Genomic DNA, 22,496 nt, shown 5'->3' with positions numbered 1-22,496 from the left:
TTTTTTAATTTTTTCTCTTTTTTTCCTTTTTTTTTTCCTTTTTTTGTGGTTTTTGTAGTTTTTTTTTCTGGATTTTTTTAAATTATTTTTTTTCTCTCTCTTACGCCTTCAAATAACATTTTTTATTATTTTAATTATTTTTTTTTTAATTCTTTTTTTTTTTCCCCCTCCCATTCGATTCGGGACGTCAGACCCATTAACCACACGCCTGCAAAAATGCAAGTATATAAAGAAAAATCTCATTTTGAGACCGTAAGCATTCAGCAGGGGAGTCTCTTGCTAACCCATGGCAGTGACCATACTGGAAGGATGGTGAGGTCCAAAGGAGAGGCTGGATGGAGGATGCATCGGTGTCGGTGTAGTCAGCATGTGGCTGGAGTGACTGAAAGGTGAAATGTGGCTGATGGAGGACATGTGTCTGGAGAGGGCGGCGGGGTTAAAGGAGCTGCTCTTGGGGAAGTCTTCGAGGTTGTCATGGACCTTTTTGCACTTTTTGGATTTGCTAGACATTTTTCGGTTTCTGGTCTGAATTCCTTCCTTCTTCATAGTCAGGGGTCTGTTAATCTAAACAAAAATCAATTATTTTTTTTTGGGCTTCCATCCTTTCTCCCCAAATCACCGTGGGATTTCTGTACCCCGTGCCCAGGCAGTCCTAGAGATGGAGCAGCCCCTTCCCCCCCCTCATCCCCTTGCACTCCCTGGCTACCACAGTGACACAACCCTCCCCTTCCATTCCAAAATTCCCATCCCACCAGGAAATCCCAAATTGGGCTGAAATTTCGGAAGCCGAGACAACAGAAAACCACTGGCAGAGCCCCATGGATGCAAAACATGCCCCAGTAACTCACATAGCAGCCAAAAAAATTTCAGCTATCTGCACAACAGGTAATTGGGCAGCATTTAGGAATGAACCCCATCATTATCACCTTGAAACATTCCCTGCAGGCACCGTTTCACCCCGAGGCCTCCTGACTGATCTAGAACCATTAGGGGCATAGCTGCTGGGATTTCAGTGTTAGAAGGGGCTCAGGCTTTCACAGTGGCATCAGGGAGCTGGGCAAGCTCTTCACAAAAAAGACAGGTATTTGTCTCATTTTTCCTCTACAGAAAGATTTTGCTCTTTCCATCCTCTCAGGTTTACTTTAGCCCATATGGTTTTATTGTTAAAGTCCTACAGGGTCTGTTGCCCGCGGTTGGTTTTGGTTGGGTTTGTTGGGGTTTTAGGTACCCAGGGTGCCATCAAGAAAATTTTCTACTTGCATGCAGACATTTTTGTAGGAAATTGAAGCATTCTATTCTCCTTCAAGAATACCCATGGCAGGGATAAACACAGCAGCAGTGATCATCTGTACACCCATGAGGGTGAGGAAATGGCAGCAAATGCTCTGTAAGACCACACGTATGAAACTCCTGTTGCTGCACTGAGCGTCAGCATCCACACAGGTGCCATGAAATCCAAAAAAATCCCACTTGGGAAGAGATTTATGCATCCAATATGCATAACAATCCTTAAAAATCTGGCCTTGGGAACCTATGTAGGGAGTTATATGGGTCTTGCACTCTACAGAATTTCACCCATAGCAGAAGGCAGGAGAATCCCACAAACTACCACTTGATCACCACTTTTCATAAGAAATGTGAGCACATGACAGTGCTGATGGATACTCTGCAAAAGGGAGGAAAAATGCATTTGCTATCCACTGGGAACTAGTGTCTCTACCCTGGTGAAGGACAATGTGAAGAGGCTCCTGCAAAGGTCCTGAGCAGATCTTCAGCCTAAGATCTTTAATCAGTGCAAAGGACAAAGCACTCCCTTCTTCCAGATCACAGCAAAGTTTCACTTCTTGCTCATCAGTCACTGCCTGGTGCCTGTACCCACAGCATGGGAATCATTCATGGGCTTCTCTCCCTGGGGAAGCAGGGATACAATAGCTCCCTGTTATACATGGGGATGGAGGGACAGGGAAAAGAAGGACCAGGCTCATCTTCCCTGGTTTTGGCATCCCAAAGTTCGTCATCTCCGCCAGAATTAGTGGCCCCAGGCTCTCTGCATCAGCAGTGATGGGAAACTTCACCGCATCCTAAAAATGGGGAAATAAAAGCCTGATTCCTCTACCTCTGGGTAAAAGGAGCAGGAGGATGCAGTCCTGCTTGCCAGCAGCTAAAGGTAGGAAGAAGGAATCTGCCCACGTGGAGCCCTGGGACAGCAACAAGCAAAAACCTCAAATGTCATGGGCTTTAAATGCAATATCATCCATTTTCCAGGCTTCCTGTCCCTGCTGAGGGAATGAGGATACACACACAAGGAAAGTTCTTTGCTCCAGATGGATGGGATGGGAAAGTTTTGACTGACCTGGTTTAAGTCAGCAAGAGGGGATGTATGGACCAGGTTCAAAGCCAGGAGAAAGACCTAAGCAAGCCCCACCAGGCAAAAATGCTAGAGGAGACCTGGAAGTCTTGATCCCTGAAGAATCCAGCTCAGATTCAGGGACTGCCCAGGTCCTAATGAAGATTTTCATCATGGCTCCAAAGATCAGGAGCATCCAGAACAGATTTCCAGGTGAAGCAGTAAAAGTGCAAGCTTGGGAGCTTGAGGTAGCAAAGCAGTCTGGTGCTGGGATTGGGGATGGATCCTAACCCTAGGTAGCATGGTGTCACATCCTGCAAGACAACAACCACTTCCTGAAAGCAAAGTCTCTCATGTTCCACTCAGTCACTGAAAAAGAGGTTGGTCCAGGCCATGATTTGATGTGAATCTTAAGGTTGGGAACATCAGTTTTGTTCAGGATGGTGACAAAGCCATGGCCAGCCCTGCAACTGGGGACAGAGATGAAGTCCAAGCTGTTAGCTGGACACAGCATCCTGGTGTATGTGTTCTCACCCTCCTAGCAGGCACATGATCCAAGTGTCGAACAGATAAGGACTCAGATAAATGTCAGGAGGGTTGAGACCAGTGCAATCAAAGCAGCAAGCTGGAAAATTTTTCCAGTGACTTCAAAGGCCAGTCACAGCAGAGTTAAAATGGCCCCCAAAACATCAAAGCCGTGGACCCATCACTCTTTCTAGGGTAGAAAAATGAGAGACCCAGAGGGAAGACTTTCTCCATGAAAATTCATTGTGATAAAAATGACAAACACATGCTAAATTAAAATTAAACCAGCCCAACGCATGTATATGAAATTCATTAATTTCAGATGGAGCCAATTAATTAAGGGCAGGGATTATGCTCTTTGTTTTATCATATGCAAAATACCCACATATCTGCTGTTGGGACGCATAGCCCTGCTTTGGGATATTGTGAAAGAGGCCTTTGCTGAGGACTTCTTAAAAAAACAAGGGCAACTCACTCATTTCTATGGGCACAGCCCAGTCTGCTGTACAGCAGGGTACACTCCCATCCACCCCTGAAGTGAAAAAGGATCATCCCACTTCTAAGAAGGGACTAAACTAACAAGGATGAGAACCTCACATTCAACAGATCAAATCCAGGGGATAGTCTTCAACATTATAGGTCTGATCTTTCTCTGCCTGAAGACAATGGGATTTTGCCATTGACCTCAATAAGGTCCTGTCACTGAAGAGGATTTATCCTTCAGACATAGTCATTACAATGTTGGGTTAATCTTCCAGGCTGGCTGTATCTTAGAAAGCACTCTGGGATGCCACAGGATGAAAGGCACTGTATCAATATGAAATATTACTCATTGTTAATACTGGTGTTAATGAAGCAGACTCTTGTTGAAGTCAGTAGGAGAACTGCCAGCAGCTTCACTAAATGCACCCCAAGACTATTATGATTATTGCTTCTATCCTACTGACAAATGGGTTTGCTTAAGCTGTGGAAATCAACCTGATATAGTCCCGTGGAAAAAAATAGCACCAGGAAAAAAAAAAAAAACAACCTCTTTTTCACTACAGTTGTTGCTGGTGTGGCCTTCAAAACTGAGTAAGTTTCATCTTCAGATCAATCGATTAAAATAACCTAATGATTCAAAGGCTTAAGAAAAATTAATTAAACCCAAAGAAAAGGCAAAATGAGTTATAAGGGCAGCCAAGAATTTCCTACAGTCTATGGACTGTGAAAAGAAAACTGTGAAATAATTTTCCAAGCAGCCCAAAGCTGACATTGACACAACATCTGTGCAGAACCACTCAGCTTCCTGGGAGAGAAATGCTGCAATGAGCTTCTCTATTTCTGACATTTATTTTGGTGGAGAACCAATAGGTGTAAGATACACAAGGGGAGCAGGACCACAGCCTACATAAAAAGGTCTTGCATTTCAACAGACCAGACCAATTTGTACCAGCCAAGGAACCTTCTCCATGTGCAGCCACCAGATTTCCTCCCTGCCTTGAGTTCATTAAAGGATGCTGTTGTTTAACACATCTCCCTAGGTCCTGTCTCCCAGCAGCCAAAAAAGAGAAGACATCTCCATAAAGCTACCATTGCTTTGCCACTGGTCATTAAAAAAACCACAGCCATGTAGCTGCTGAAATATGTGTCCTTCAGAGTCACAGCCTCTGAAGCCAGTTGGGCTGCAGATTAATGCTCTATTGCTCTGCCATCATGGACCTTTATAGCTGGTGGTGGGGTGGTGAAGGACCATCAGCTGCCATGTTGCCTGTTTCTCACCACAGTAGTAACTCAGCATCATCTTTCAAAAGTAGAAACAAAAAGATCTACCCACTCCTAGCCTGATTTTAGTATCCTTGCCTAGTTATATTGCACACACAGCATCTCAGTCCTTTAGGGGTTTCATTTAAGCAGGTCCCATTAATGGAGTTGCTCATAAGGCAAGATACTACTTGACTTTGGTAAGTAGCTGTGCTGAAGTTTTTAAGCAGCTGTCGGTGTTTTTAATGAATAGGAAAATGGTTCCAATGTGCTCAAGGCCTTCCCCATGTCACAAATTTCACAGCTGGATTGGAGTTTACCTAAACAGTGGATCCAGGGGTCAATTCAGGCCAACTGAGTTCACAACATTAGTGTGAAAAAGAAAAGGATGTGCTCTTACAGGCAATTTTCTGGAGAACCTCAGCACTCAGACACCCTCCTAGATAGCTTAGGGGTGGATTCCTCCAGGCAGATGTCTACAATACATCTGAACTCATCAACCTCCCACCTTTTGTAGTCCTGGAGAGAAACTACACCATCTTCAAGGATATAGGTTATCTCATCCAAACAGAGGCATCTACATCAGGTCCAACCAATGGCACCTGAGAAGAGCCTATTTTCTCCAGAAGGTTTTGCTGAGATATAGAGGGAGCAGCTCAGGTATAAGACTCCCTGTAGGTCTCCCAAGCTACGTGATTTAAGTCCTACCACTGATGGCTGCTGGGCCAAAATTAAAACATAGCACAAGCATAGACTCCTCCAGTGAAGCTGGCTGACCTTGCTCCCTTCTTGCCATGGAAATAGCAAACAGAATATTTTCTTGTGATATTCTGAGAGCTTTCACCCCAAGTCCAACCCCTTTGCTTGCAATGATCACACTGAGAATTTGATGACAACCTTTGCTTGCTACATGGGACTCAAAACATGCTAAGATGCCTGCTCACTAAAGGGTAAATATATTTTCCTTTTTTCCAGGAGAGATGCCTCTCACAGAACAGGTGAAAAATTAGCCTGATTGCATTTTTTTTTTCTACTTAATCCAAACTTGTTTACTCATCCCAAGAAACCAAAGAGCTTGAAATAACAAATGGAAGGGATTGAGACACCACAAGGGCTGGGTGCCCCATGAAACCTGATCTGTCTTTGATGTGTTTGTGTGGGTGGACATGAGGGCAAAACATAGCCCGAGATTTCTAAGGCAAACATAAAGCAAGTGACCACTAGAAAAAAAAATAAGTTTTATCAAAGCAGAAAAATTGGAAGGCTTTTCCTTCTCCTGACATAATAATTATTCTAATGCCACATGTGGAATTAGAGTAACAGGAGTAGCCTTAAGACTCCTTTATTAGCAGTATTATTCAGTAGAAGACTTTTCAGATCCCTTTAGCTCTTTCCCTGGGGCACATATCCCTGGTTTCTGCAAGCTGGCTTTGCATGGAAATATTAGATTAAATCTGCCAGCCATTTCATTTCATTTTTCCTTCCCTTCCATGACAGATGCCTTAAAATTCACATCACAGGTTGAGCAGACTCTGCAACCCACCAACTATATCAATCCATTTTTGGTTTAGGAATTGCTTGCGTCAATCAGGGCAAACACAAGACCTAAATAAATCATCTTTGGGTACGAGTGAAGGGATGGGACAAAGGCAACCACAAACCCAAGAAGGATCTAAATAGCTGCTGGCTCATTTTGGGTTTTTTCCAGGGTTTGTATTTGCTGGAAGAACCAAGCTACACATAGGGGGAGTATCGCCTTGCAGGACTTCATGTTGTCTTTTCCAACGAACTGAGCCTAATCAGAAGTGGATAATGTCTCTCTGTGTTGATCAACCCCTCCTTTCTTGGCTCAGGCATGGGAAAGATCTAACATTACCCATGGACAGCCCTGGCTTCTAACTCCCCAAGTTGGACTGGCTACATTTGAGGCCATGCCGTCCCTTCGCTCCAACCCCTCAAGGTCCCCAAAGGGACACAGGGAGGTCTCAGCACCACTCAAGACTGGAAATCCTTAAATCAAGGAAGAGTTTGGACAATGGAGCAGCAAAACTGAGGCCTGGCTGTTGAGCATTACAGTCACACTTACATTGTGCAGCTTGTAGTAGAGCCCACAGGCGTTACAGACGGGATCGCCGTTGGCATTTCTCCTCCACAGGGTGGTGGTGGTGGTCTGACAGTTCGCGCAGGACGTGCCCGCCCTCCGGGCTGCAGACTTCAGGGAAGGAGGAAGAGACAGGGGCAGAAAAGGAGAGAGGGGAGAAAAAAAAAAAAGCATACGTGTTTAAAAAAAAATATAAGAAAAAAAAAAGATGCAATCATCAAAATTGCTGAGAAAGAAAGCATGAACCCTGCAAGACTGACGCACATCGGCAGAGGCCTCCAGAAACTGGCTTGTGAGAACAAATAATAATTCTGAAAAAAATCCCCGAGGTACTTTAATCCCAAATTATATATGAACTGAATCAGGTGCCAAAGGGCATCCTAAAAGTGAGTGCTAAACCTCTGATAGAACTCATCAAAATTAGCAGCTCTGGCACAGCCCATTCCAGAGGGGAATATATTATTTAAATGCCAACATGTCTTTCCATCTTAATTCTCTCAGACCCCCCAGGGGTCTAATTCTGCAGTCAGGGCCTGAACCAAGAATTGCCAGAGTCGAGGGCATGAGTCACGGCGGCTCCAGAGAGCACAGGATGAGACCCATGCTGAGCTTGGTGGGCAGCTGCTCGCTGGGTCCGACCGCAAGCACGGCCCAGTCCCATAAATTCAGCTCAGCTTCAAAGGAGAGAGGCTCCGGATCGGAAATAACACCGTGGCAAAGAGCGAGAATCCCAACTTTTTAATTACACCCTGTTGCAGCCTAAACCTTCATGTTTATTTAAGGATTGGTAATGAGCCTGAAAGAAGGATTTACCATTTCATAAAGGAGGAGGAACCAGGAAAAAAATCCTCTACGTGTTGAGGTGTATAGAGAAGCTTTTTTGTTAGCTGTGATAATGATATAGCAAAGCCAAATTTAGCAAAGTTGCTCCTCTTCCACATGCATGAATTCATGCTTAATATTTAAAAACTGCAACTTTAGCAAACACATTGTCCCTCTGCTACTGAAGGAGGATAAGGGGTTTGCAGGCTCCTAGGAGAACACATACAAATGTTTGCATGTGTGCAGGTGCCTACAGCTCCTAAAAAAAGACCTTTAGATCCCCATCCTATCTCTTCTTCATCAATATGACACAGTCCCAGAGCTCTGATTTCATCCCAATGTGTTGCTTTCAATGGGACTGCTCATGTGCTGAAAGTTAAAACATGTGCTTAAGCAATTTGCCAGATCATAGCAATGCTTGGCACCTTGCAGAACTGAGCCTTTAATGCTCTCTTTTGTGCTCTTACTGTTTCAAATTTACCCCTCACCCCACACAGCCACACACTGTAGCACATCCAACTTTTTTTTTTTTTTTTTAAATTAATAACAAAAAAAACAACACCGCATCTTTGGATACTGTACAACAAAACCAAAATGCAAACATGGACACTGGCACGGCACTAGCTTTAATACCAACTCTTGTTAGGTCATGTTGCAATTTTAATCATAATTGAATGCGACGTAGGTGGAGAGAGGACGGGTTGGTTTTGTTTTAGATAGAGTAGGACTTTTTTTTTTTTTTTTTTTTTTTACTTTTAATTAGACAAAAAGGACTGTCTCAAAAATAAATAATACGACGCCCATGGGCATTAGGAAGCATCACAGATCTTATGCAAGAGGCTCTCACCCAGCTGCCCGTGGGAGCTGTTTCATTTTGCCTGACCATAAAACCAAGCTGAAATGAGCTGATCTCCAGCCCTAGGAGGCCTCTAGCTGACTTCTCTGTGCTGATGACAGCAGGAGCTGTGAACAGAATATGGGTCTTCAATTGCAAAAATCCCAGTGCCATCAGGAGAAGCTGGAGCATCCCACCACAAACAGCAGAGCCCCGAGCAGATGTGAACACATACACACACCTCAATCCTGTCTTCCTCATGGTCCCAGATTTGTTACCCCTCAAAATCACTGGATTCATATGTGTGCTTCAAAAGCAGCATAAACCCAACAATTTGCAGATTTGGGGTCTGAATCTGCAGGTCTCTGCCCTCCTGGGTCCCACCAACCAGCATGGGTAGCTCAGAGGCTGGACTGAGTCTCTCACTGGCAGCTTTGCCCTTATAAGACCCAAAAATTAAGCCTAAGGAAATTTCTGAAACCCAGAGATATTTGACTCAGCCCACACAGGAGAAACATCCCCTTTGAAGATATTTGGGGTTTCTACATGGCACTCGCCATAATTTCTTTGATGGCAAGTGCATTTCAAAAACACGCCTGGTCACCACCTCGCTGCCTCTAGACAAACTCTGGCAGTAAATAAAGAAATAAATCACATCACTCTCTTCTCTAAAATTTTTTTCCATCTGCCGTGTTTCCCCCGAAAAAAAATTCACCGTTGCTAGGTGAGTAGTTTAAGCTCTGTGCTCTTCGGATCCCACATTGTACTTTTTATGCTGTACCAACTTCTACCAGAGACACCAGCAGTGGGCAGGAAACAATGAATAATAACACTATTGTAAAAGCTCCCAGCAATGGCATCCACTGACGCTGATCACCATCCCCAGCCTGGCCATGTCAGTAATGGAATGACTAATAGGGTGCCCCATATCATTTGTAGGACCAGCCCCCATGGCTTAGCTGCATGTGAGCAAGGACACAACTTGAAAAGTGCAGACAGGAACCGAGCACTGATAGAGATGCTTCATTAAGGGGCATTTTTGGTGTCTGGATGACATGGGGTACCCACAAAGCTGTAAGCACCAACTTCCCAAAATCAAAGTGAAGATGAACGGGCCTTCTGAGAAATTAGCTGTACTCCTTCCCAAACTAGCATGGCTGGACACAGAAACAGAGATCTCTGCACCCACATGGGCAGGGAGAGGAAGAAAATCCAAAGGAAGGTTTTATCTCAGCAACCGCAGTGACCGGGCTGCCCCTGGTTTCATCTGGGACAGAAACAGTCTTCAAGGTGGCTGTGCAGTGAGCAGTGCTGTGATATCACTTGCCCATTCCTGATCCCCCAGCCAGCATCTCCAGATCTTCCACCTTTCCCCCAAAACAAAACTGTCTGAGCCCCCTCAGCCAAAAAGGTTCCATCCATCTCCCCTATAGAAAGCCCTTACATTAGACGCCCATCAAAGTTAATAAGGCTTGGGTTGGGTTCTCAGCATCTAAGGATTCATTTGCCTTCTCTCCCCAACCCATCAGAGTCCTTTCATTAGTTTCAGCATGCCTGGGATCAGAGCCTACAAAACCAGCCCAAGGTCAAGCAGGAAACTTGTGGCAGAGGGAGAGGAGTGTGCACTGGATCCCCACCCTGAGCCTCAATCCACACATTGCCTTCCCCAGCTCGCTCACCTTCACAAGGCAGGAAAGATCAAGCTAAGCCACAGGCACATCTAGACCTTATGCACACAAAATGCAAACACAGGCCCTGCTTTGGTGCCTTCTGATAATTTTTTTTGGGGGGGGAGAGGGAGGTTAGCAAGGGAAATAAATATAATGCAAACAGTATTAGAAATGTTTCTCTTTTTTTTTTTTTCCCCAGACAGTTCTAGGAAAAAAACTATATAGAAAAATCAAAAGTTGCCATTTAGCAAAGGCCATATTCAGAGAACGGGAACTTTCTGTAATTTAAACTTTAACTAAAATGCCCAAGCCTGAAGTAATTATGCACGACAAGGTCTCTCTTTACTTTTTTTTTCTTTCTTTTTTTCCCTTATTTTTTCTTTCCCCGAGAATGACCTTTTACAATGTATTTATTTATATAGTTCGTTTTACATGTGCTGGGGCTGAGGGTGACTGGGGACATTCTTTCGTGGTTCCATCAGACACTTTTTGAAAGCTCTCCCCCCCCTTTTCCAGCCGCTTTCCTATCCTGCCTCCCCCTCCGCTTGTTTGGATACACTCAAGCTCCTGTGTGTTTGGGCTGGGGAAACAGAGCTGTTGTTTAGGAGTTATCTCCAGGGCTCAGATATCCGGCAGCTTTTTCCTAGGAAGTTAACTTTACACATAAAGAACGAGGTAAAAAAAAAAAAGAAAGAAAAACAAAAAAAAGAAAGCGAGGGGGATGTGTGTGTGTAAGACAGAAGGGCCGGGGGCGGAGGAGGAGAAGAGAACAAGAGAACTTCCCAAAAAATTAAAATCCCAGCCTTTACTTCCCTCCCTAGAAAGCTTTTCCTTTTTTCTAACAAGGCTATAAAGATGAGGGAAACCAACATTTCCCTACACGTGAAAAGTCCATGTAGGAAGGCAGGGAGTAATCCTGCTTTGGGCTGTGCCTTGCTCACAGTAAGTCTGGGGGTAGAGGAGGAAACCCACATTTTCCCCAAATCCCACAGGTCCAGGCAGAGCTGACACCACTGCCCCTCGCAGCCGAACCCCTCCTGGGACCATATCCTGCAAACATTTTCTGGCACCTGTGGGAATGTGGAAATAACACTGGCCCAGTTTTGAGGACATCTCACAGGTGAGGAAGCTGAACCTGGGTCTAAGATTTGCCAGACTGTGGCCATGAGTACCTTCACAGGGAACATGAGGGCAAGGAATCACCCCTACCCGTGCCAGGCACAAGCCTAACCCAGTTAGCTGATGGTTCCATCCATCAGCTCAGAAACTTCACAGAGAGTCACTTTCCCTCCAGGAGCCCATCTGCATCTTTAATCCTAACGAAACCAAACGTGCCTCAATTTGAAACATCCAATTCTTGCCCGAGCAGGGAATGTATTTTTTTCCCCCTCTTGATATATTTTTTCCCCTTGTGGTTTGCCTGATTATTTGCCAAATATACTTCCACACTTTTATTAGCCATGCCCACAGCTTCCAGACCTTTTCGTGGCTTCCAGGGAAATTCATAAATAAGATCTCTGAGGATGCTGCAATGTATTGCCTGTATATAGTACAGTTGTGAAGCTTGCAACCATTATTTCAAACCTTTACACTCCCTTTTTGTCTTCCTCCAACTTCTAGTCCCTAGCACAAGTTCAGCTTTGCATTCTCACCAGGTTTTGCCATCTCCTACCTTGTGTCCTCGCTCACACTGACTTAGAGGGGAATGACACACTTTGAGACCCAGTTGGCTCAACACAAATGATCCCACCAGGTGCAAGTGGCACCAGGACCATCAGCCAAGAGCTTTGCAGGACCAAGCAATTCCCCAGTGCCACCAGTTATGGTTATGGGTACCCAGTTTGGATTCCTTCCTCCACGACACTGCCAGCAGAGAGGGACGGAGACACACTCAGGAAGGGCAGGACAGCAGTGTGGAGAAGCCTGGAGAAATTCTGTTTTTCTGATAATCCCTTTGGTCACTAGGAAATTATTACTCTGCCCCTTTTCCCTGGAAAGAGCCACCTTCCTTGGGTCACCATCCAGGAGCACTGTGCACAGGCACCTGCCCCATTGCAACCTGGCAGAAAACTCAGTTCTGGTTTGTAAGAAGCCCACAGCATCTTGGAGCATCTCTCTGAACATCCCCCCTTCCTGGCATTCTAACACAGTGGGACCAGATTTTGGAGCTTGTTGAGCTTCCCCTCTCCTTCCCAGGCTGTGGACAAGGAGCAAAAGTCACAGAAGGAGGAAAAGACTGAATAAAAAAAGCTGGAGACTCACCAGTCTTCTCTTGGGTTTGATCAGGGGGCGGTTCTGGCCATTCATTTTGTGATAGAGTCCACAGGCGTTGCACAAATAGTGCCCGGTGCCGTCTCTTCTCCACAGAGGGGTTGAGGTAGCCCCACAATTTACACACTCCCTGCCTTCTGGAAACAAGAGAGCACATAGTTCACTTAGGGAAAGCAGAGGTAAAGGGAACTGGAGAAACCCCCCCCCAAAAAAAAAACAAGTCAAGCCCCCAAGAGACCCAACCATGCCAGACACTGCCAGTCCTCTCCAAACTCAGGATGTTCAATCAAGGGTCCAAGGCCAAGGCTGAGCAATATCCCTGACAATGGCTGGGGACAGTCTGGTGGGACCTGACCCTGTCACCACCCCGCAGTCAGCGTCAGGCCTGTGTCCCAGAAGCAGGGAAGAGGGATGGGAAGAGAGAGGGAAGAGAGATGACAATCCAAACTCCATGGTGGCTCAAGGGGTTCCCTGGAGAAGCTCTCACCCCTTTTACGAGTCTCTCTTTTGCAGAGGGAAGGTGAGGGGACGACAGATCCCTCTCACCTCTGGAGTTAGGGCTCCTACAGCTCTTCAGAACCCACACCTCACATTTTAGCAAGCTTTACAGGAGCCTCCAACCCCCTCTAGATAGATGGACGACAAATTCAAGTGCATGTCTCCCTTTCTTATCTGTCTGGGGATCCTGGGGATGCTCCTTGAGCACTGCCCAGCTCCAAGAAGGATGCATGAGCCTAGAGAGGCTCTTCCTTTGGCCTCGGGTCAAGCTACATCACAGACCCCCAGAATAAACACAGATCAACAATCAAAACACCTCGCCAGTACCAGTCACTCTACTAATATCCCCTATTGATCAACTTGCAATTAAGTTTCCACCACCCAACTTGCAGAAACCCCTCTGGCTTCCCCGTCACATCTGCAGCCTGATGGTCCCTTCTGACACTTGGAAGCCCTGAGCCTGTGTGGGCCTTGATTAAGGTCTTTTCCTCCTTCTTCTCCTTTTTAGCACCTATCCTCTCCCTGGCTATCTGGAGTGTACCCCACAACCCACCAGCTCCCAGTTTAGAGCAGGGAATTGGAGAGATGGGGACATGCCTCGCAGCTGCTATCACAGAGTTGAGTGGTTTGGGGTTTTTATGTTGTTGTTGTTGTTGGGTGCTAAGTTTGTTGTGTTTGTGGGTTTGTTTGGTTTTTTTTTTTCATGTACTCTCAGCCCATCTGAGAGAAGCAGAAGAAACCAGCCGGCCAGAGCTGAGCTACCTCAGCACGGAGCTGGCTCCCCGCTGCCCCAGCCCGCGCTGCGTTCGAGCAAGAGGCATCCGCGCCCTAACCACAAACAGCAACCGTTTTTCCAGAACCTTTGCACTAAAACCTTCTCCTTCCACCCACCCCCACCAAAAAAAAAAAAAAAAATTTTTTTTTTGCAGCCGTTTCATCCTGCAAAAACACCCCCTCCCTTTTTTTCCTCCAGCACTCCATCCCTTTGTCTGCGAGCTTCCCAGCTTGCTAAAATCAACTTAAAAAAAAAAAAAATAGGTGTTGCTCCTGGGGTTGGTTTATCACGAACCGCAGATGTGTCTCTAGAAGGTAAAGTAACAGAAAGTGGCAAAAGGAAAACAAGAGGCGGGGTAGGGAGGGGGGGTGGGCAAGACGGTTTGAAAATACCGCGCAGCCGGTGCCCCGGCGGGAGCTGCGGCTCGGCCGGCGCCGGAGCAGCCGGGGGAGGGAGCAGAGAACCGCACCGGAGACCAGAAACAACCGGTCCCTAACCCGACACAGCGGCCGGTCCGTAGCGGGGCCAGGCGGGGAGCCGCTCCAGTTAATACCCGGGTGGTTTTGTTCCCCTCCGGTTACACGGGGCAGCCGCTCCGGGGCTGTTTGAGTCTCTGTCCCTCTCTTTTGTTTCACTCCATCTCTCTCTCTCTCCTGCTTTCATGTACAAAACATACAGGTCTGGGTTTTTTTGTCACTCTAACCGCATCCGGACTCTATTAAAGTTCCTGGCGCTGGATAAACAATGCAACTGTCGCGTGCAGCAGTCTGAAAATAATTGGATTAGCTCAAACATATCAGCTAAATAGAGACAGTCCCTGCTCAGACAGACAGAGTAAATGTCACCCTGGAAAAACCCTGAAAACTGATCTCATTCATGCCAGGCAACCCTGCAGCAGCCTCCTCCAAAAAAAAAAAATAAAAAGAAAAAAAAGCCAAAAAAAAAAAAAAAAAAAAAAAAAAGAGAGAGAGAGAGAGAGAGAGGAAAAAAAAGGGGGAGAGGGGGAGTTTTGACTACTCGCCCTTTCCTACATACACATACACACCCCTCGCCTCGCACATTACCCCTCGGTGAACACAAATGTCCAAACTCGAAGACTTCAGCCGTCGGGAGCAGGACCCTCGCACCCCCACACATCCCGCCCGGGACCCTCCAGCTCCTCCCCCAGAGGAGAGGCCAAGGGGATGCTCTGGGGTCGTGCATCGGGGGTGGTCAAAGCCTCTGCCACGGTGTTGGATGGAGCTGGTCGGGGGGGTCAAAGCCCCTGGCATGGGGTTGGGGGCTGCGTGGGTGAGCTCCCCCAGCGCCCCAAGGAAAACTCTCCCCGCACCTCCGCATGGGAAGAGGCCCTGGGAAGAAAGAGGCGGAGGGCAGGCGGGGGAAGTTGGCCGGGATTTAGTACCATTATTAAAATACAGAGAGATACACCAATGCTGTGGTTCCCTTGGTTTCGCTTCCTCCTCAGGCGCCGCAGCTGAGAGCACCGTGGGCGCTTGGGGTGGTGGAGGGGACCGGGTCGCTCCCCGGGGCAGGAGCTCTGCGGCAGCCCGGGGGGTGTTGGTGGGGTTGTGGGGTCCTGGGTGGGTTCTATCTCCTAGCCAAGGCTGGACAAGAGGGAGTTTGTTCATAAACCCAGCAGGCAACCTGTGGGGAAGGTAAAGTTTCACTCCAACACGGGGGAGGGGGTTTCAGCCCCCGCTGCTTTCATCACAAGGATGATTGTGCGCATCCCTCTGTGTGAGGAGAGGAGAGGGGTGTGCAGCCTTTCCCCTTTCGCCCCCACCCCCCGCGTTTTCCTTCAAAGCTTCTTCTCCCGAACAACGGGGACGAAGTAACCCAAAGCCCTACCTGTGCTTGACCGTGCTTTCGGTCGCGATTTACACCCGAAGCCGGTGGGCGATCCTCCTAAGAGGCTACTGGGGGGAAAAAGTCCAGAGCCATATTCTGGGACATACGGTGGATAGGTAGTGATGGGGTGATGAGCGGAGGAGGTGGCTCCTCCTAAAGAGGCCATGCTGCTCCGAGAGTGTGAGGACTCCAGCTTCATGGTATCGGCCAGGGACACCTGGTATTTGATGCATTCCTTCTCGTCCTGCCGGGTGGAGCCGGTGGAGCCCGGAGTAGAGATGGACGGATCCGGGGACACATCTTTAGGAGGGGTCGGTGGGAAGGTGAAAAGGTGCGGGCTGGAGTGGCCGGCGGATAAAGTGGAAGAGGAAGCGGGTGGGTAGACGGAAAGGGGTCCTGGTGAGCTGTGATGGATGGAGGTCTTGGAGAAAGGGCTGAGGTTCCAAGGGGAAGCGCTGTGGTGGCTGCTCAGCGCCTTGCTCCCGTCCAGCCAGGGCAGCGAGCCATGCAGCAGCGGGGGGCGGCACACCTGGCTCCCTGCTCGGAGAAATCACAGCAAAACTCCCGTTACAACCCCTCTGACACTCCGGCCAGCCCCCCGTGGGGATGCCGGGCTGTAACCTTTCCCCCCCGCTCCCAGCTTTCCTAAGGGCTCAGCTTGAGGGGGGAAGCAAGAGCAATTACGTTTGATGCAAACCCCCACTCACTTTTAAAAATTAAAATTTAAAAACCGCCATAGACTGAGGTGGCAGCCCCGATCCTGCTCCAAGACCAGGTCTCTGGGTCGGGAACCCTCACAGCAGGGATGCCAGCCCAGGGACACGGAATTTGGCCAGACCTACTTCACTCTCTCCCTTTTCCAGACAATCCCACATGGACTTTGAAGAGAAAATCCTGCGTGACATTGCCAAGCCCCGACTGCAGAAATCTTTTCTTCTTAGCTGGAAAATAATTTCCCGAAGGCAGCCGTGGGTTACAAACATTGGGAATATTCTGGCCAAATGAAGAAGACCAGAAGATGCCCAAAGACGTGATAATAATCTTTCCACCAGAGCTGCTAAACTTTGCTAACCGCCCGATTTGGTTTGGTTGTTTGTTTGTTTTTTCTTCTGTAAGGCTGTACACAAATGTTGGATAGCTTTTTCGTGGCGACATGGTACACACAGAGAGTACCAACAGCGCCCTAAGAAATTCTCCATCCTCTTCTTGGGATAAGGGACCCTTCACTTGTATTTTAAAATATAGACCTAGACTTTGGAAAAAAAAAAAAAAAAAAACCAAACCAAAACCCAGAAACAAACAAACAAACAATCCCACAACAACACTAGATTTATGCAGTCAAAAGTTGTTTTCTTTGGTTCTAAATGTTAGGGATGGTACCTAATATTTTAAATTAATTGCTGCTCTTGCTTATAAAGAAAAATATTCCCAAAGAATCAAATCCACCCAGATCTACGGCAACTGGAACAAATCACCATAAGCTGAAAAACCCAGTTATTCAACTGGAGGAGAGCAAGTTTGTGCCTGCAAATAAAGCCCTGGAAACGCATTGACATCTAGAGAGCTTTAACCTCTGTAGGTATCCTGATATATGTATACAGGCTGCTAAATATACAGAAGGAGGCAAACACAGATCTATAAAGCCACAGATAGTTAAAGAGCTGGTGCAGCAGGGTGCAAGTATGCTTGCATGGCAGCTTGTCTGTGTCTAGAAAATCTCCAAGCTTGTTTTCACCCTACCAGATATTTGTGAACAATACTGAAAGTAACTGCTCGAAAGGAAGGGAAGGTGGGTTATACGAATAGAAAGGGTCAAGATTCATTATCTTCTCCAGGAAGTAGCATAGTAAATAATATTCAGGGTAGATCAGAGAGACCGCATTTCCACTTTCTGCTGATATGTTGGGAAAAAGATTTAAAAGAAAAAAAGAAAAAAAAAGAAAAAAGAAAAAAGAAAAGAAAGGACAAAGGCTGCTGATCCTTAGAAATAATTGTTTTAAAGGGACTAATAGCAGAACAATGCAGTTACTGAGCGGAGTCTAATGCAGACTCGCACTCAACAAGTAGCTGAAGCCTGGGAGCAGCAGCCCCTGAACCCGGCTCGATTTCCACTTGCTTGTCCCACTTTCTTCTCCTCTATTTTGGGGTGATTTCTGCTGCAAACTGTGGGCTTTTAAGATTTCACCAGTATATAACTCACTGTCTGGCTTCACACATCAGCATCTGCTTTTTTTTCCCTCATTTTACTATTATTATTATTATCATTATTATCATTATTATCATTATCATTATTATTATTATTATTATTATTATTATTTCAAGACTCCCTCTTCCCTCTTTTTCAACCATACAGGTAAACTCCGGATACAATTCTGCATCTCTCTTATTCCTCATAAAAGACTTCACCAAAGCACTTAACCCTCCACAGACCTGGGCCCCATTGGCCCCAGGTATTTCATCTTCTCTTTAAAAGCTTTGACCCAGGAATAAAATTCACATGGTGGGTAACTACCTTCCTGCAGGACCCAGAGGAAAACAGACCAGGTCCAATACCTCTTTACACTTTGATATTTCTTTTTCTGTCTTTCTTTCTTTTTTTAACACATGCCTTGGTGCAGCCCTGTGTGCATGTACAAAACTTTCAACCCAAGCCCTAACAAGCTCACCAAGTGCGAATGAAATAGCCCAAGCGTGAGGACAGCAGGGTCATTTTCACACCCCAGCTTGCTTTTCTTCTCCAGAGCAGCTTAATCGTGCAAAAAACCCCTAAACACTCTATGAAAACCCTAACTGTTAACCTAATTAAAGAGAATGGAGGGCGGGGGGGGAGGACCAAAGAGAAAGAGAGAGGGAAAGAGGAAGACCACAAGAGAAAGATGAGAAGAAAGAGAAAAAAAGGAGAGTGGGATAGAAGAGAAGAAAAAGAGGGCAGAGAAAGAAAAAGGGCAAGAGAAAGAAAGAAGATATAAAGAAAGAAATACGAAAGAAAGAAAGAAAGAAATACGAAAGAAAGAAATACGAAAGAAAAAAAAACGAAAGAAAGAAAGAAAGAAAGAAAGAAAGAAAGAAAGAAAGAAAGAAAGAAAGAAAGAAAGAAAAAAAGAAAGAAAGAAAGAAAGAAAAGAAAAATTGAAAGAGAAAGAATAAAAGGACCCCTGGATTTTTATTTATTTGCAATAAGCCAACCACAAAATCCACCCGTGACGTAGTTTCCCCGCCGGCAGGAGAGCTGCCGGGGTCTGCCTGACAGCAGCTGGGCCGGCGGGGCTTGGGGCAGCACGGTGCCACCCGTACCGGGACCTGGACGGGGCCCGTGGTTGCCCCGTGGAACTCTGGTTCCGGTGGTGGACACTCACCGTGGTGGGCCGTGGGGTATCTCTGCACGGTGGCTCTCACGGAGTTGCCGTAATACGGAGGGACGGGATTGCCTTGTCCGTCGATATTAAAAAGTACATCCACTTCCTCGGCGAGAGGATACTGCGTGGGGTCCATGTAGGTATGGCCAAGCGTGGGGTGGTGCGAGTCCGGGTGCTGCCCATTGAGCACAGCCGGGTGGTGGTGGCTCACCCACCGCGGCTGGTCCGTGGAGACCTCCATCTTCCGCGCTGGTTGCTCCGCTGCTGCTCTTCTTCTTCCTCCTCCTCCTCCTCAGCAAGGCACGGAGGGGCTTGAGATGGGAGGGGGAGACGGTGCTGAGGTTATGCAGAGGGAAAGGGGGGGAAAAAGCGCTCGGCGAGTTTGCGAGTTTGGGGATGTTTCTGGTTAGGTTTGGTTGAAAGTGGAGGGAAGGGGGGGTTGTGGTGAGAAATCGATTCAAAAAAAAAAAAAAAAAAAAAAAAAAAAAGAATATGCTAAAAAAAGGGGGGGAAGGGGAAAACAAACAAACTCAGGGGAAAAAATCTCTACGAAGTGAGATCCCCTCGGTATCTTCCGCTCTTTTGCAGATGTTTCACTTCTTTGATCACCTGTAACGAGAAAGAGGAAAGGGAAGGAGCAGAGAGAGAGAGAGAGAGAGAGGCAGAGAGAGAAACGTGCTTGAGAAGTTCTGAACTTTAGCACCTGACTTTTTAGGCAGGAGAAAACCCATCCCATCTCTCGGCAGCCATCCCTGGGAAGCGCCTGCTCTGCCCTGGACCCACCTCTCTTCCCAGCGCCTCTTTCTCTTTCTCTCTCTCCTCTCAGAGCGGAGCCCAGCAGCTCTCCACGCTCCTGCTGCCTCAGCTCTTACTCTTGCTGGTTTATTTTATTTTTATTTCCTTTTTTTCGTTTGTTTTGTTGTTGTTTTTTTTCTCCTTTTCTTTTTCGCTCGTCGCGGTTGTTTGTTTATTTGTTTATTTGCTTCATTTGCACCTGAGAAGCTCCAGCGGCTTAAGCCGGTGAGAACTTGTGCCATTCGCTGCTCTGCAGCCTAAAGTCACTTTGATTGCTCATTAATTATTATGCAACCGAGAAAGGAGGGAAGCGGGGGGAAAAGAGAAGGCGGGGAGGTGGGGGGAATTGAGGAGGGGTAAAGCGATGGAGAAGGGGGTGGGGGTGAAGGGAAGGAGCGAGGGGAAAGGAGGGGGAAAGAGGGGGGGGTTAAAAAAAAAAAAAAAAAAAAAAAAAAAAGGCGACAAGTTGCTAAAGAAATTCCGCACAAACCTTGGTGGAGAAGCAGTATGTGACCCAGGAGGGATGAAGCTGAAAGTGCTTGATCAGATCAGATTGTGCTCTCTCGTTCGCCCTAATTTATTATTTTTTACTATTTTTTTTCCTCTCTCTCTCTTTTTTTTTTTTTTCTTTTTTTTTTCTTTTTTTTTTTTTTTTTTTTACAGGGAAGGCATTCTTTCTGAAAGGAGCAGGATGGCGCCAGCCGGCTCAGTGCTTACAGACAGCTGTGGCGAGACGCAACTTAAGGAGGTTCCAGTGTCATAAGCCCGGGGGAGGCGGAGCCTGTCCCCGCCTGAGGAGGGGACCGGCGGGGCGCACCGGCCGCCTCCGCGCTGCCCGCGCCGCGCACTCTCGGGAACCCCCTTTCACCAACTTCTTTTAAACTTTCTCCCCCGTTGTTTTTTTTTCCTTTTTTTTTTTCTTTTTTTCTTCTTTTTTTTCTTTTTTTTTTTTTTTTTTAATTCTCCCTTCTTAAGGGGGAAAGTAACTTTTTCCGCTGGCCGGGGAACTCAGTTTTAAGAGTGGTCATTCCGGAAAGTCATGAGTGGAAGTGACCCGTTCGCCTGTCCTGCCGACCCCACAAGGGATATGAAGAGGAACCGGAGCCCCCCAAGAGCGGTACCGGGCCGAGCCGGGGATGTCCCGGCAGGTGCAGGACCTCCGGGGGGCTGGCCAGCTGAAAGTGAGCTGCCTCTGCTTCTACACCGGCGGGTTTAGAGCTGCTCTAAGGATTTTGATTATTATTATCATCATTATTATCATTAAGGATATAAACGCAGAGAAACGCCCGTGTTTGGAAACAATTTGGGGGTGTTTTGAGGTGTTTTTATTTTTCCTCCTCCCGGTTCCACTGGAGATCCCAGTGGGGTCTGCGCGGGGCTGAGGTCAGGAAAGGTGGGGGGGGGGAGTTCCCTGCCCGAGGTGGGGCGAAGGACCGGGACCCCCAGGCAGAGGCCCCCGGCCTCGGCCCCGGCCCCGCCGCCCCCCGCGGGCTCCGCGTCCGCAGCGCCGCCCGCCGCCCAGCGGGGGCCGCCGCCACCGAGCCCGCAGCCAATAGGGGGCGAGCAGGAACTGGGGCGCCGGCAGCGGCCAGAGCTGATTGGCTGCTCGCCCGCGCCCTGTTGGCCCCGGCAAGCGCTGATTGGCTGCTCGCCCGCGCCCCGCAGGCCGGCCGGGCCGCTGCGTTGAGCCAGGGCATCCCCTAGCGGCGCGGCCCGGCCCGGCCCGGCCCGGCCAACCCAGCCGGGGCAGCGTCCAGGGGAGAACCGCGGGGTAGGACAATGGGGAGTTCGGGGAGGGAGAGAGAAGGGTAAGGGAGAAAGGGAGAAACGAGAGAAAAGAAGGGAGGTAAAGAGGAGAGAAAAGAGGAGAGAAAAGAGGGGAGAAAAGAGAGAAAAAGGGAGAGTTGAGAGAGAAAAGAGGAAAAGAGAGAAGGGAAAAGAAAAAGGGAAAGAGAAGAAAGGGAAAAGAGAAAAAAGATAAGTAGAGAAAGGACAGGAAGAAAAACAGGGGGAAAGATGTGGGAAATGTAAAAGGAGAGGGAAGGGAGAGAAGAAGAAGAGAGGAAAAAGAAAAAATAGAGAAAACAGAATAAAGAAAAGAAGAAAGAAAAGAGAAAAAGAAAAAAGAAAAAGGGAAAAAAAAGAAAAAAGAAAAGAAAAAGGAAAAGAAAGGAAAAAAGAAAAGAAAAAGAGAAAAGGAAAAAGAGGAAAAAAGAGAAAAAAAAGAAACAAAGGGGAAATTAAAAAAAAAAAAAAAAAAAAAAAAAAAAGAAGAAGAAAAAGAAAAAATAAAAAGAAGAAAAAGGAAAAGGGGAAAAAAAAAGAAAACTAGAGAAAGTCACTGCAGTCACTTACAAGGTGCCTGTGGGTGCTGTCTCTCCGCACGCCGTCTACCCGGGTGCGAGAGGAAACTCCTCTCAGGAGTCTTTATACCAGGGGGGTCTAATTAAACCCCGGGGCTCCGCAGCGGCGGCCACGCTGCTGTTGCCGTCCCGTTGCCCCTGCCGGGGCGGTCTCCGCCGTTCCCCGTGGCGGCAGCACCGGGCTGGGCTCAACCTGCAGCCGGGAAATTCCTCCCCAGCCGCCCAGCTCCCCGACGGGCGGCGGAGCTGAGCCTCCGGACCGATGCTCCGGTCCTTTTGCCTCTTTTAAGCTCGTTTTTAGCCCCCGGCATGGTCCACCCTCCCCTGTGCGTTGGGACAGAGGAGCAGAGCTGATGTTGTCATGCTTCCCGCTGGGGATGCAGATAGCTACATTTATTTTTATTTAAAATTAGCTGTTTGAAGTAGGTATAATAAACGCGGGGGAAAAACCAGCTGTGCATTGGGGTCGGTGCAGCCCAGCCCAGGGGCAGAACCGGGGGAAACGTGGCCGGTTGCGATCTCCGACAGGGGGATGGACAAGTCGGGA

The 22,496-nt window shown here is 47.5% G+C and overlaps 1 protein-coding gene across 2 annotated transcripts; it reads right to left on the bottom strand.

Annotated features, from left to right (window-relative positions):
* Positions 1-39: 39 nt before the first annotated feature.
* Positions 40-19,260, bottom strand: GATA3 (GATA binding protein 3). Of its 2 annotated transcripts, none has more exons than XM_008493044.2 (5): positions 18,792-19,260; positions 15,436-15,972; positions 12,306-12,451; positions 6,702-6,827; positions 40-564 (listed from the first exon to the last, which is right to left on the bottom strand). In XM_008493044.2, the coding sequence occupies exons 1-5, from the start codon at positions 19,030-19,032 to the stop codon at positions 280-282; spliced, it is 1,335 nt and encodes a 444-aa protein (XP_008491266.1). In that variant the 5' UTR covers positions 19,033-19,260; the 3' UTR covers positions 40-279. The 2 variants fall into 2 exon arrangements, with proteins under 2 accessions (XP_008491266.1, XP_008491267.1); XM_008493045.2 differs by having other exon boundaries at positions 159-564; positions 12,306-12,448; positions 18,792-19,224.
* Positions 19,261-22,496: the final 3,236 nt, after the last annotated feature.

This window comes from Calypte anna, chromosome 1 (assembly GCF_003957555.1).
Source record: "Calypte anna isolate BGI_N300 chromosome 1, bCalAnn1_v1.p, whole genome shotgun sequence".
Classification (NCBI taxonomy): Eukaryota; Metazoa; Chordata; class Aves; order Apodiformes; family Trochilidae; genus Calypte; species Calypte anna.
The sequence above is the reverse complement of the archived record's forward strand: the minus strand, read 5'-3'. Positions and strand labels throughout refer to the sequence as shown.